This window comes from Barbus barbus, assembly GCF_936440315.1.
Source record: "Barbus barbus genome assembly, chromosome: 17".
Classification (NCBI taxonomy): Eukaryota; Metazoa; Chordata; class Actinopteri; order Cypriniformes; family Cyprinidae; genus Barbus; species Barbus barbus.
This window is the reverse complement of record NC_136745.1, coordinates 31,657,075-31,671,307: the sequence shown is the minus strand read 5'-3', so window position 1 is coordinate 31,671,307 and position 14,233 is coordinate 31,657,075. Positions and strand designations below refer to the sequence as shown.

The 14,233-nt window shown below is 43.0% G+C and overlaps 2 protein-coding genes across 6 annotated transcripts in view; both read right to left on the bottom strand.

Moving 5' to 3' along the window:
• On the bottom strand, positions 1-10,447 carry mcm7 (minichromosome maintenance complex component 7). The gene is made up of 15 exons (XM_079437919.1): positions 10,235-10,447; positions 9,215-9,294; positions 8,969-9,133; positions 8,563-8,687; positions 7,638-7,818; positions 7,426-7,563; positions 7,180-7,329; positions 6,361-6,475; positions 6,148-6,279; positions 4,147-4,230; positions 3,865-4,076; positions 3,522-3,787; positions 2,907-3,075; positions 2,240-2,349; positions 1-688 (listed from the first exon to the last, which is right to left on the bottom strand). Exons 1-15 carry the CDS (start codon positions 10,263-10,265, stop codon positions 481-483), a joined length of 2,166 nt encoding a protein of 721 aa, XP_079294045.1. The 5' UTR covers positions 10,266-10,447; the 3' UTR covers positions 1-480.
• Positions 10,448-10,808: 361 nt separating this feature from the next.
• The window catches only part of stag3 (STAG3 cohesin complex component), a 28,846-nt gene continuing 25,421 nt past the window's right edge, over positions 10,809-14,233 (bottom strand). For 2 of the 5 annotated variants that reach the window (XM_079437917.1, XM_079437915.1), the window contains exons 29-32: positions 12,020-12,095; positions 11,443-11,520; positions 11,165-11,258; positions 10,822-11,093 (exon numbers count right to left, since the gene is read on the bottom strand). In XM_079437917.1, the coding sequence (XP_079294043.1) occupies positions 11,046-11,093; positions 11,165-11,258; positions 11,443-11,520; positions 12,020-12,095 (296 nt within the window). In that variant the 3' untranslated portion in view covers positions 10,822-11,045. Of the gene's footprint in view, positions 11,094-11,164; positions 11,259-11,442; positions 11,521-12,019; positions 12,102-14,233 lie in introns of all 5 variants that reach the window. The other 3 variants (XM_079437916.1, XM_079437914.1, XM_079437918.1) reach the window with 3 other exon arrangements.

The window sequence follows — 14,233 nt, the reverse complement described above, 5'->3', positions numbered from 1 at the left end:
AATGACTATTTCACTTCCTTTTATGTAAAGCACTTTGAATAACCACGGTGTGTAAAATGTGCTACATAAACTTGCCTTGCCTAAACTTTGCTTTTTTTCTTTTTTTTTAAGTAACTTTGTAACCAATGTAACTTTACTCACCCTCAAGCCGTCCTGGGTGTATATGACCGTCTTCAGGCCTGAGGAGGAGTAAATCATGGGTAATTCTCATGTTGATATCCCGTGTATTCTGACATGTACACGGACGAGTCTGGGCCGAGCCCTCACTCTAGATCGGCCCCGGATGAATCGCTCTTTATTCATGTCTTTAAACTAATTGCACCTGCTAGTAAAGTGTTAAGGGTCATTAAAATTCTGCAGGAATGACTGTAAATCAAGTCAAAACACATTTGATCTATTTACAGCATTTATTTCAGGGATTTAAAAGCAAAACAAAGAAAAAAGACTGGAAGGCATCAGATCGTGTCAGTCCCTCTGTGTTCACACAAATGTGATGCGCGAGCGCGCCTGGTTGACCTGCCACACGTTCAGCTCCTCGTACTCGTCCAGAGCGGCCTGGAACTGAGCCGGAGTGAAGCCACGAGACACACAGCGCTGCTCCGCCTCAGTCAGACGCACAGACCTCGCTGCGCCCTCGCCGGCCAGCTCTCGCAGCAGAGAGAAGATCACGTCCGCCGGACGCTGCGCCCTGCAGACAGAGAGAGAAGCAACTTCACTCCACACAATCAACTAAAAGACTCACATTATACACTTCAAAGCAAAAAAAGAGAAAAGGATAACAGGGTTCCTACACATTTTTCATTTCAAAATTCCACACTTTTCCCAGACCTCCCAGATTTTCAGGTCATATTTAACATAAATGGTTCATAAATCATTACTTTCAGCTTTATATTTGCTATTTAGTACAGTCATCTGTAAATATTTTTTTCCATTGATTTTTTCAAAGTGACAACATACAGAATCCCTAACATAAAAAATAATAAATCATTTAAAAACACGTGTGCATGGGAATGATTTGCATTCTTACGCATTACAATTTCTAGTTTTATATAACCCATTTCTTTTGTGCATCACTCCCATCTTACTACGAATAAAAAGATAGCATGCATGCACATGAATTAGAGATCTACCTGCTCAATTTTGCTATTCTTATGGTAGTACCTCTAATGTCCAATTGAACACATTCTCTGTGGAGGTGGAGAAACCATGACACGAAACGGGCTGATGGCACAACAGGTGGCTCATTGTCCTATATGCTAAACTCAATGGTTTCTTGTGCGCACAAAAGTCTGTGTGTATACATATATTTTTTTTACAAAGGTCCTCGAGTTATATAATACGGTGCTAAGAATATAATGTGAAGAAACCCAAAATGCTTCTAAGCTGCATTTTGCATAATAAAATAACTGCACCTTGAACTCATTCAGTCGTATTTGGCGATCACTAAAGAATCACTAAACAGCTGCCATGAAACCTCACTTCTTGTACATTACATTTATTTTCATTCAATTCTGAATTTTCTATTTTAAAATCAACAAGAATTCTAGACTTAACATAGGATTTAAACTGGGGTTGTAACAGTATGAGATTTTCATGGTATGATAATAGTCTCAGAAAATATCAGTTTCATGGTATATATTATTAAACAATAATTCTGATCAGTAACAATGACTCTTAAAAGAATAAGATGAAGTTATTTGAGTAAACAAATCCTTTATTACAACAACCTCTAAAAAAATAAAAAAAAGTTCAAACTTGAAACCATTTCAATGAAAAATAAAAGGTATACACTATATGTATATCTAGATCACACTTTAGCATTTTAATTAATCAAATGAAAGTTTAAGAACTTATTTTTGGCCTTAAACTTAAAAAGTCCAAGAATAAAATGATTAATGTAGCCTACCCAACATGTTAAAATTGATTTACAGAACTTTTCTTTGCTGTTTTCTAACAGTTTGGACTTGAATAAAGAAAACTTGCACAACCTTTTCACAGGCATTTTGTTTAGACTGATATCATGATGTATCATAGGATTTTCTAGAAATATATTATCACAGAATCGCTGTATCGTGATATTATCGTTATCGTGATTATATCGTATCGTGAGGTTCCCACCCCTAGTGTGTGTGTGTGTGTGAAGGAGTGTGTGTGTGAAGGAGTGTGTGAGGGTGTGTGTGTGTGTGTGTGTGAGAGGGAGTGAGAGCGTGTGAGGGAGTGTGAGTGTGAGTTGATGTACCTGGTGTTGCTGGTCTTGTCAGCCTGCAACGAGTCTTTGCTCATCTCCATCAGTCGCATGGCCTCATTAACATCCTCCTTCTCCACAACATCCACCATCCGCAGACGAGCCTGAACGCACACACGTCACATCCTCAGCTAATCAAGCGTGATTATCACACCACATTGCTTAAATACTAATGATTTTCAGATGTCCTTGAGGCAAACGGATGAGTTGTGCCGGCACTGTCAGACCGAGACAAGTGCAATGCCTTGTGAGAAAGCCAGCAACTGCCCAAGTCTCCGCCTCTCAACACCAGCTAGTCTCTGTGTGCTAGCGCTGCGATGCATCGCGTGCGGTCAGTTTTGCATGGGTTTGCACAGCGGCGTGACCCGAGGCTGACTGCCCACCCCGCAAAGCTGACCGCCACACGACAAACACGAATCCCAGCGGCACCCCACGAATAAACCTGCAGCAGTGGCGGAGTATGTCATGAAGTGCTGCTTCTACAGTAGAGATCAACACAGCTACCTGCACAAACAGCACTTTTAACACCCGGCGCCCACTTCAGACCGGATCAAACCACATCAGACTGGCTCCAGAGATTAAGTCCTGCTGATAACAGTCATGTTCTGCTGTGGATGCATGTTTGTTTGTGTTTGTGTGCGTGTGTGTGAGCAAGTCTCACCAGGGCAGTGGAGAGGCGCAGGATGGACAGCAGTGTCCGGGCCGAGGTGAAGGTGGTGTCTTTACTGACTCGCGCCTCTTTCCTCATCTCTACATACGCAGCTGTGATGTAATCAGACAGAGAGTCAGGAACCACCGGCTGCTTCTGCTTACACTTACTGATGTAACGCCTGACAGACAGACAGACAGAAGAACGACCATCAGGTGATCTGGCTCAGAAACACACATCTGCAGTGGAAACACTCGATGACCGATAAACAGAGCTATTATCGACTGGGCTGCACTCACTATAACATCAGAAGACTTTAGCTGAAATTGAATGTTTCATAAACACTGATATTATCTTATGTATTACTTTATTCCTTCCTTGTTACAGTGTAATTGTACATTTAAGTACAGAGTAATATTAACTAACTACATGTACTTAATATATGGGGTTTGGATTAGAGTTTGGCTTAGGGTTACTAGCACGTAATTATGCATAATTAACTTATTATAATATTAAGCACATGTAATGTGAGTAGCAAGGACACCTTAAATTATTTTGTAATTAAATTAGGTAACAGCGTGGTTAGGTGAGATGGGCCCACCGGTGGGCAGCTGTTAGCGTGTGTACCTCATGAGCTTCATGTGGATGGGGGTGAAGTGTGTGGGCGGCTGCTTGCAGTGCTGGTGCACGTATGTGATGTGCTGTGCCAGACGCAGGTCGTTGTCTGCATCGGGTTTGTCCTGAATGAGCCACAGCAGGTCGAAGCGGGACAGCAGCGCCGCCGGGAGCTGGATGTTCTGCTCGATGGTTTTGCGAGGGTTGTAGCGGCCGTACGCCGGGTTTGCCGCCGCCAGGATCGAACAGCGCGCGTTCAGAGACGTCATGATGCCAGCCTGAGACAAACACCACACAAACACATGATGCACTCATCGGGTCAGAGGTCACCCAGCTGGAGCAAAGCACACCGTACCTTGGCGATGGAGATGGTCTGCTGCTCCATGACCTCGTGGATGGCTGTGCGGTCGGCGTCGGCCATCTTATCGAACTCGTCGATGCAGCACACACCCAGATCGGCCAGCACCAGAGCACCGCCCTCCAGCATCATCTCGCCCGTGACCGGGTCACGCATGACTGCCGCCGTCAGCCCCACGCCGGACGAGCCGCGGCCCGTCGTGTACTGACCTGCAACAGAGCGACAGAGTTAGCCGCGGGACGCTAGCGGACGGAGGAGCGATGCTGTGGAGACACTCACTGCGAGGGGCGAGACGGTCGATGTAGGACAGCAGCTGGGACTTCGCCACACCCGGATCTCCCATCAGACAGATGTTAATGTTCCCTGCAAAATCACAGACACAGTCACACGCTTTAATCAACAGAAATAAACTACGAATTAAACTTCAATACGAGACTAACCCTAATTCTTCTGTAAAGCAGCAGAGTGTTGATTCAGTGCAGTTCAATAGCAGTGTCAAAGTTATCATCATGTCTAATGTACAGTGTTGGGTAAGTTACTTTCAAAAAGTAATTAATTACAGTTACTAATTACTTCATCAATATTGTATTTAAATTACTTTACTAATTACTCTCTGAAAAGTAACTTAGTTACTCAATAAGTAACTTAATTATTCAAATCGCTAATTAGGCTACATCTTAAAATCCCTATAAACCTTAATAGAAATTAAACTCTATATTCTTTCAATTCGAGTCAAACATAGAATAGTTTAGCCTTTTAGCTTTAAAACAACTGTAATACTTAAACATTTTTATGAAAAAAATGTAACCACCTTTGGTTAACAAATAGAAATACTCTGCAAAATATCTGAATAACAAAAATCTGTGATTGCGTGCAGTTTCTGACGCTCGCTAAAGCGTGCAATCGCTTTCTTATGTGCGCTGTTTTACCGGTTTCACTTTAGCTTTCGAAACGATCACGTTCAGCAAGAAGGGGAGAGGATGGAAAGTGGGGGGCACCGTAACTCTGCCAGCGAATGCCCCCTCTTGGTGCCGGCCCTGATTTGAGTATTTAAGGTTTCTCTGTGAATCAGGAAAATCTGAAAGTGAACGCACCCGCACGCGGAGGGTTAAAGTCGCTGCATTCAATATCTTTAGACGGTAAATTTAGATTTCAAATTCAATATTGCTTTTAGAACTGTTGAAATTATTTACTGTATGTAACGCAAGTACTTTATAAGTAACTAATTAAATTACCTAAAAATGAACAGTAATCCCTTACTTTACTTTTTCAGTGGATAAGTAATTTAATTACAGAAACGCGTTACTTAGTAACGCGTTACACCCAACACTGCTAATGTATTTGTAAAGCTTTTTTCAAACACATGGTTTCGAAGCTCTTTTACAGAAAATCATGTTTTATCTATAATGCTGTAGTGCTTTAATACGGAGTAAGTTGAGGACCGGGCCATATTACAATATATGTGACCCTGGACCACAAAACCAGTCATATGGGTCAATTTCTTTGAAATTGAGATTTATAGATCATCTGAAAGCTGAATAAATGATCTTTCCATTGATGTATGGTTTGTTAGGAGAGGACAATATGTGGCTGAGATGCAACTATTTGAAAATCTGCAATCTGACAGAAAAAAAAAAATCAAATATTCGCCTTTAAAGTTGTTCAAATGAAGTTCTTAGCAATGCATATAACTGATCAAAATGAAGTTGATATTTTAAGTAGAAAATGTAAAACATATCTTCATGGAACATGATCTTTACTTAATATCCTAATGATTTTTGGAATAAAAGAAAAATGGATCATTTTGACCCATACAATGTATTGGCTATTGATACAAATATACTATGCTACTCATGACTGCTTTTGTGCTCCAGACTCACAAATGAAGCGATGATACGAGTGATCCTCCAGATTCAGATCTAGCTCTGTTGTATTAGGTGTTATCTAGCACAGTGCTGCAGTGACTCAAACACAATCAAAACTAAAGATTTAAACGCTGCTGAGTTTTGTTCAAAGTGAGAACAAGTGATTCTCAAATGAAATGAATCAGTGCTATTGTTGTATAAATCTGACGTTCGGGGACAGTGTTGGGGATTATGGTCAGTTTTGCTGTAAGACAGAAACAACTCTCAAAAAGCATCAATGAATACACAATCTATTGTCTTAAGTGAAAAATAGCTGGTTATCGGAGTCTGATGGGAATTTAATATTCTCATAATTTACTGATGTAACAGTCATTTAGGAGATAGCATCGATCCAGCATCAGCAGACGCGTCTCACCCCTGATCTTCATCCCGCGCGGCGCCTGCTCCACTCCACCCACCAGCAACAGCAGCAGCGCCTTCTTCACGTCCTCGTGGCCGTAGATCTCCGGAGCAATCGACCCCGCCAGCTTCTCATAGAAATCCTCCTCTACACACACACACACACACACGTGAGTCCAGAGACACATCACAACTCTTATAAACCCCACACAGACACGCAGCATGTTACCCGTGATCTGACGCAACTCTTCATCACTCAGCTCTTCAGTTCCTAACTCATCATCCTCAGTCTTATTCATCAGAGTGATGCAGTGACACTCCAGATACGTCTCTGACAGCAGACCCTGACACACACACACACACATTAATACCCCTACACACAACAGACATGTCTGAATACAGGAAACACAGAGCTCGAGGTCATGTGACCATACATTTAAACAGTCTTATGATGCGTCCCAATTCCCTTACTTATATCACGCCCTTAAAGCATGTACTCTTTTGGTGAAGAAAAAGTAGACACTTTAGTGTGTAGTAGAAGAGTAGACAAGCTTTTGGACAAACTATCACGTCATACAACTGTGTCTTAACAGATGCTCTGTCGCATAGTTACATAGCGTCACTGTAAACTGACCCGACAATCAACTCGTCACAGTTAACATCCTCCACATTTCATTTAACTTTCTACTGTATCGGAGAGAAAACTAGTAGCTCGTTGATCTGCGAGACGCCAGTCTTTAATGATGCATTTAAAAGTTAAAGGCCAAACAGATGTGTATGAAATTCACATTGTTGTTGCAGATGAAATAACATAACTTTATGTCATGAAGTCCTGATGGGTTGTGGGCAATATTAGCCATTAGAGTGTGTTTTGGCACTCTATCCAACATGCTTTGGGACACACTTACTCCAATCTCACATACTATTTGGGATGGATAGTATGCACATTGGGACACAGGGATTCAAAGGCCGAGCGGGACTTGTTCTGCCCACTGTTTGCTGATAGGATGTCGAGGTGTGTGTGTAACGCGTGTGTAAAGCGTGTCACCTGTACAGCCTGTCTGAACCCGGAGCGCAGCAGAGGAAGGAATATTCCAGAAACAGCCAGGTGATCTCCCGGCTGTGCCACACGCGTGTTCTCTCCACGAGCGTAAATGGTCATGCTGCGAGGGATGTTTCCCACCGGCACCTGATCGCTCTGAGTGTTTAACACACACACACACACACAGAACACACTCAACACTCTGCATGATCTACACTCAGCCAGACAAACCAGACGCTCTCACACACTCACATGCTCCTGAATGCGCAGCTCCTGAAACTTGATGAACTTTGACCCACGTGTCTGCAGGTACAGACGTCCTCCAGACTTGTTGGTGACGCACTCCTGACTGGGACACATGATGAGCGGTGTGAAGCTCGGAGAGGAGATCTGAGAGAGCGAGACTTGGGTTAGCACACACACGCGAGCGTTTAAAGACACGCGTCGACTGGCGACTCTCGTACCGGCTGGTAGGTCTCGGCTCCGCATTGATCGCAGGTGTAGGTGGCCACAGCCATCATGGGTTTGACCTCCGTGGCTCTGGTGACGATTCCCCTGACGGTCACCAGCTGACCGATGCTGTCGGCCTTCACATCTCGAACTACCTTGGGCTTCAGCGTGGACGGAGGACGGAAATAAACCTCACTGAGAAACACACAAGTCATGCAATTATAAACGAGTGAGAACAACATGACAGAAACACGATTACATCTGTGTCACACACTGAGCTCACCTGGACACGAGCGCACGCGTGTGTGTGACGATATCAATTACTCAAGTTATAATCCATTCTCATTTTTGATGATCAATTGTTTAATCAATCCCAAGACTGGTCTTTTAGTTTTCAGACTTCACAAAGCATTATTTGTAGCGCGCCTGCCATCCAATAATCACAGTTCGTTTAGTGTTTTGTTACTAGCACATGCATTATATTATATTTTGACTGATGTCTTCATTATTTAATGCAGGTCTCCTTAAATCATTTAAATGTTTATTTCCCGACAAAAAAAAAAATTCATTATACATGGCCTTATGACCAATTTAAACGTTTAAAAATCAGTAAGATTTATTTCGATGAAACTTTATACATGAACCGTGTCAAAGCAGCTTCACAGCAATAGCAGCAACAACTGAATCAGTGATGAAAGCTTTAAACGTGAGAAATTCTAAACTTTAGTGTTGTTCATTACATTTAAAAATAAAAGGCAATTGACTTTTATAGTTGTTTTTTTTAATCGTTAGTACAATTGTAATATTTTCTGTATTATTATACAGTGTATTGTTTACTGCATTGAGAGAATTTTTACTTAAGAAAAACTGGCATATCACCTAATATACATCCAAATGAATAAAAACCGAATCAACTCAGCCCCAGTGTGTGTCACTTACAATCTGCGCATGAGTTCAGCTGGATACTGGTTCCGGGGGTCATGCGTGTCTGCGTGGTCACGACCTCTGGTCTCCATCATCAGTCGGTGCTCGATATAAACATCCAAGGCATCCTTCGCCACAACCTACAAAACACACACACAAATATATCGATCAGCGGGCAATATTACTGATACACAGAATCTCAACTGTGCGAGTGTTTATATCCTGAATGTGTGCAAATGAAGTTGGTTCATATATATCCAGCTATATATGAAGATCTGTGTGATAATGGTTTACATTTTTCGGCAATCACAAAGCTGTGATTTGTTATGTAGCACATATCATTCTGTGAGTGAACATGGATAAAGTTGGATGTTATTTTTGTTTTCTGATAGTGGTACAGATCTATAATGTCAGAGGTCACCTCTCTCTCTCTGTACTCCGGCAGCAGCTCGTGAACAGCGTCCGCAAACAGTCCGGCGTAACGCTTGGCGTTCTCACACACGCTCTCCACCAGCTCAGGGTCTTCCTCCGCCACATCATCCAGATCCAGCACCAGCGCCACCTGCTCGCGGTGCGCCAGGGACACCTACACACACACACACACACACACAGGTGAGCGGGAGTCCACCGCGATGTTGCAGGAACAGGAGCAGGCTGCAGATCTCACCAGCTGAGCGCCGTATTTGAACACCTTCTTCCCGGAGTCATCCTCGCTGTAGAACTCCTGCAGGAAGCGCTTGCACTTCTCTGGAACACAACCACAGCAGAAGAGCCGCGATCACACACAGATCTAGACTCAGAGCTACATTTTCGCTCCAGATGAGCGCGCGGTCACGCAGCGGGACAAACAGCAGTCACGTGAGCGCGCGCGGAGGAAGCGTAAACAAACGCGCGAAGGAAAGCAACAAAAACCTGAAAAGGTTCGCCACAGCTCACAATTCCGAGCTCCCGCGACACTCTGCGTCCACTAGCAGCTGTTCAGCAGAGAATAAACCTCTGAAGATAAACGCAGTTAAACTACACGATCGACGCGTCAAACAGCCTCGTATCGAATCGGTGTCGCGTCGACTAACCTGATCGTGCGTCATCTCGCGGCACGTTTCGCGTTATAAACGACGCGCGTGTAACGCCACTCAATGGCGGCTGTTTTTGTAAACAAAGAAGCACATGGCTGTGGAGCCGCGCTGCCGCCACGCCGCTTCCGCGATCCCTCCGCGCTTCATCAACTAGTCCCGTCCGGACCGAGAGCGCGCCGCGGATTGCCTCGCGCGGCCCCGTTTACAAGCGCAGACCAAACTTTCACATCGCGCGGTCACGCGACGCCTGACAACCTCGGAATAAACGAAGAAACAGAAACGCGTGATTCTTTTTGTTGAAGTTTTGTCTAAAGACGAGCACGTGCTCTCCGCTCTTTGTTCCTAAACTCCATCCGGGCACTTCAGCGCAAGCGCGCGCAGCTCCCGCGAGCAACAATAAAACTAAAGTTAGAAACGCATCTAAAGTCACAGGAATAACGTAACAAACAGCACACATGTCGCACCGACTTCGAGTTCAGACACCAAATATAATAATTAATTTGTTTTGATCTAAGTGTCATTTGATGCGCATCGCCTCAGAAACCGCAGCGGAGAGAGCTCTTAACGAAACTAAAGTTCAGTCAGCGCTAGAAATCAATTCCCCAACTTACCCTTCTCCGCCATGTAATCCTTCGGTGCCATGTTTGTCGCGGAAGTGTGGAATAGTCACGTTTCTAAGGTAAATGTGTGAATATTTTACCTAAGAAACGTTTTCGTGACTGAAGATGCAGCGCGGTCTGAAGAGCAGCTGCAAAAACTGGCGCGAGTCTGCTGCCGCTCTCCACCAATCAGAGCGAGTCTTCCAGTGCGCGAGGGCGGGGCTCTGCCTGTGGCGCGAGAATCTTCCAAACTAGTGTGTCACGTGGACAGATTGACCAATAACATCTGCGCTTTGAAACGGCGGCAAAACAGTCCGGTTTATGACGTCATGACGAACGACTCATAACATCCGCCACGAGCCGCACAACATTAATAATAATAAAGTGACATAAAACCCGAATATATGCGATCTTATCAAGCCAGATTCCCGCCTCTGATCTGACATGAACAGTTATTAATATGCTCTGTATTCTGTAATTCTATGGTATAGTATATTGCTCGATTATAAACACACCTGCACTCTGGCTTTATGTGTAAATGTAATTTAGCGCTAAATCTAAAATCTTCCAGGAAGAAAACACTTATGAGAATGAGAAATAAATGTAAATTATTTATTTAAACAAAAACAGTTTCAACACTTCAACCAACAGCATTTTTAACCATCATGAAATCAAACAGGTTATTTTTTGTGCTTTTCTCATTCAGATCAACATTAATAATGACTCAACTGAACGTTTCACAGGATATTAATAACAGCAGTAACACAATATCCCATAATGCTCCACTGCTTCGGTGAGACATGAAGGTGTCCCGGTCCTGGTTTCACTGGAACAGATCCTCCAGGAAGCTGGCAGAGCCGTGTGTGGAGGGCTGCGGAGGAAGAGGAGGAGGATGAAGAGGCTTGTGCTGATCAATGAGCTTCTGCAGAGGCTTTAACTCACCAAAGCAATGCCCAGCTCAGAGTCTTCATCATCATAATCTTCAATTTCTGGCTCCTCCTCATCCTCTGAAGCATCTTCATGACCCAGTGATAGTCTGAGCGCACACACGCACACACACACACACGCGCACACACACACACACACGTGTTTTTAGCACCGCTCCTGCATGCGTTTCATCATGCCGGAGTTATTCTGTCTGATGCACACAGTGTTGCGTGTTCTGCACACATGGATAGTGTGAAACAGCAGCAGTGCAGATGAAAAGCATGAACACTCACGAGCTGAGATGAGACTGGATGCTCTGAGAGACCGGACTCTGCTGTCTGCTGCGAATCACACTCTTCCTCAGGACAGACCTGCAGACAGACGTCAAAGAGTGTGTGTGTGTGTAACAGCTAATCAATGAAGGAGCAAGTCTTTCTAACTCAAACGACTCATATCAACCTGTTGTTCAGTATATTATCAGTCAGTTTTTGAATGTCACAAGCTCTTTTGTTAGGAGTCTAGCAATAAAAAAATCATTGCAAAACAATCTAAATTAAATATTATACATCAAATATTATTTTAGCTGCATGTCATTTGACCATTAACCGACATCAGAGAACTGTGAGCGCGCATGGGTTATTAAATTATTGAAATATTAACCCAAATTGAATAATTTGAGTCGTTATTTGAGCTCAGAGAGGTTGAGCTCATGAAGATGTTTGTGAACTGGATCATAAAGCACACATGATGGTCTCTGAAGCGTGTCATCTTTAACATGAATGAACTTACTGACACGTGTCCATCATGTTTCTAAAACATGCATATCATTATATCAATTTTGTAATGTAGTTTATTAGTGGACATAAATACCTGTCTGTGAAATCATCGTCCATGTCAACATGTGTGTGTGACGTTACAGCTGGAGTTTCCAGACCGCTGGTCAAACCTGCACCTGCACACACACACACACACACACACACACACACACACACGCACACGTGCGCACACACACACACGCACACACACGCACACTTCAGCATTTAACAGTTTGGGATAGTGAGATGTTTTAATGTTTTTGAGTCTCTTCTGTTCAACGATGCTGTATTTGATCACAAACACAGTAAAACAGTGGAATATTATTACAGTGTAAAAGCTGTTTTCTATGTGAATATGTGTTAAACTAATGTATTTCTGTGATCTGCAGCTGTATTTCCAGCATCATTACTCCAGTCTTCAGTGTCACATGATCTTCAGAAATCATAATAATATACTGATTTACTGCTCAACAAACATTTCTGATTATTATCAATGCTGAACACAGTTGTGCTGCACAATATTTTTGTGAAAACCGTGATATATTTTATTTCTCAGGATTCACAGAAGAACAGCATTTATTTGAAGCAGAAATCTACTGTAACATAATAAATGTCTTTGCTGTCACTTTGACCAATTTAATGTGCCCTTCATGAATAGAAGTATCAATCTCTCTGACGCCTAACATTTGAGCAGAAGTGTATGTGCTAATGAGTCTATGAATGTCCCCACCAATACAGTTTCACCAGTGTATGTGTTAATACGCAAGTACATTTTATTTATATAGCACATTTAAACATAGCAAAGCTATCTAAAGTGTGAACAATGTAAAATAAATTTAAAAGAAAAAGAAAAAAAACCCAGAAAGGAACCAAACAAGACAGACAATAAAGCAACAATAAATCGAGATTAAAATGCCAAGGAGAAGAGATACGTTTTCAACCTCGATTTAAAAATGATAATGAAGGTGCAAGGCAGCAGTCTAGAGGCTATTGGTTCCACAGACGGGCGACAGTGACTGAAAAAACTCTGTCACCCTTAGTTTTCAAACAGGAACGAGGGACAGATAAAAGAGTCCTGTCAGCGGATCTCAAAAGTCTGGAAGATGACAGGGATAAGAAGATCTTTAAGATAAGATGGAGCTTGACTGTTAAGAGCTTTAAAAACAAACAACAGAATCTTAAACTGAACCCTAAAATTAACCAGAAGCCAGCGAAGCAAAGCTAAAATTGGGGTGACGTGGTCATATTCCTTCGCCCCAGTCAGCAGCCTTGCAGCTGTATTTTGTACCAACTGGAGGCGTGAAAGCGATGACTGAGGAAGACCTGAGTACAGAGAATTACAGTAAACTAAACGCGAGGTAATAAAAGCATGAATAACCTTCTCCAAATCTTGAAAAGACAAAAAGCTTGGAAATGATCCGCAATTGTTTAAAACTGTTCTTAACAACAGAATTGATTTGTTTGGACAAACATAATTCAGAGTTTATGATAACAACCAGGTTTCTAACCTGTGTTCCTTAATGATATCCAAAAACAATCATTTCTGTTTTGTTCTCACTGAGTTGGAGAAAGTTATTTGATAACCCTTTTTTTAATATCTGAGATACATTCTGTGGTGAGTGGGGCGGGGCCGAGAGCCGTGGGAACGGAGCGAGGCCGGTGGAGTTAATGATAATGAGCGACACCTGCGACACTCACCGGTCTCGAGTCCCACGGAGGAGCTCCGGAAGGATAAAAGGAGGAGTGACGACAGTGGAAGACGAGAGAGGACCAGGCCTGGATATTATTTTGTGTTTTCTGTGCGGCAGTCGTCCGTGAGGGGCTGCCGCTGTACTTTTACGTTTGTTTATTTTGATTATTAAATCCGTAAATGTTTGCCGGTTCCCGCCTCCTTCTTCCCGACCTACGAACTGTGTTACACATTCCAACAATGATTGAATGGAATCACCAGCTTTTAGCGGGAGGTACAACTGTGTATCATCAGCATATAAATGAAAAGAAACATTCTGCTTCTTGATAATATCCCCCAGAGGGCACATATCTCAGATAATATCCACCAGAGGGCGCATATCTCAGATAATATCCCCCAGAGGGCGCATATCTCAGATAATATCCACCAGAGGGCGCATATCTCAGATAATATCCCCCAGAGGGCACATATATAAGTTAAAAAGAAGCGGCCCCAGAATAGAGCCCTGAGGTACTCCACTAATAATTGGGGCAGATGAGTGCGAGTGTGTGTTTCATCTGTGTGTGTATGTGTACTGAC

Excerpts from the sequence above, each read along its gene's own strand:
- mcm7 (XM_079437919.1), bottom strand. The coding sequence starts at position 10,265 with ATGGCACCGAAGGATTACATGGCGGAGAAGG. Across the intron at positions 7,564-7,637 it reads GAGCCGAGACCTACCAGCCG|ATCTCCTCTCCGAGCTTCAC; the intron begins GTACGAGAGTCG and ends TCGCTCTCTCAG. Across the intron at positions 3,788-3,864 it reads AGACCATCTCCATCGCCAAG|GCTGGCATCATGACGTCTCT; the intron begins GTACGGTGTGCT and ends TGTTTGTCTCAG.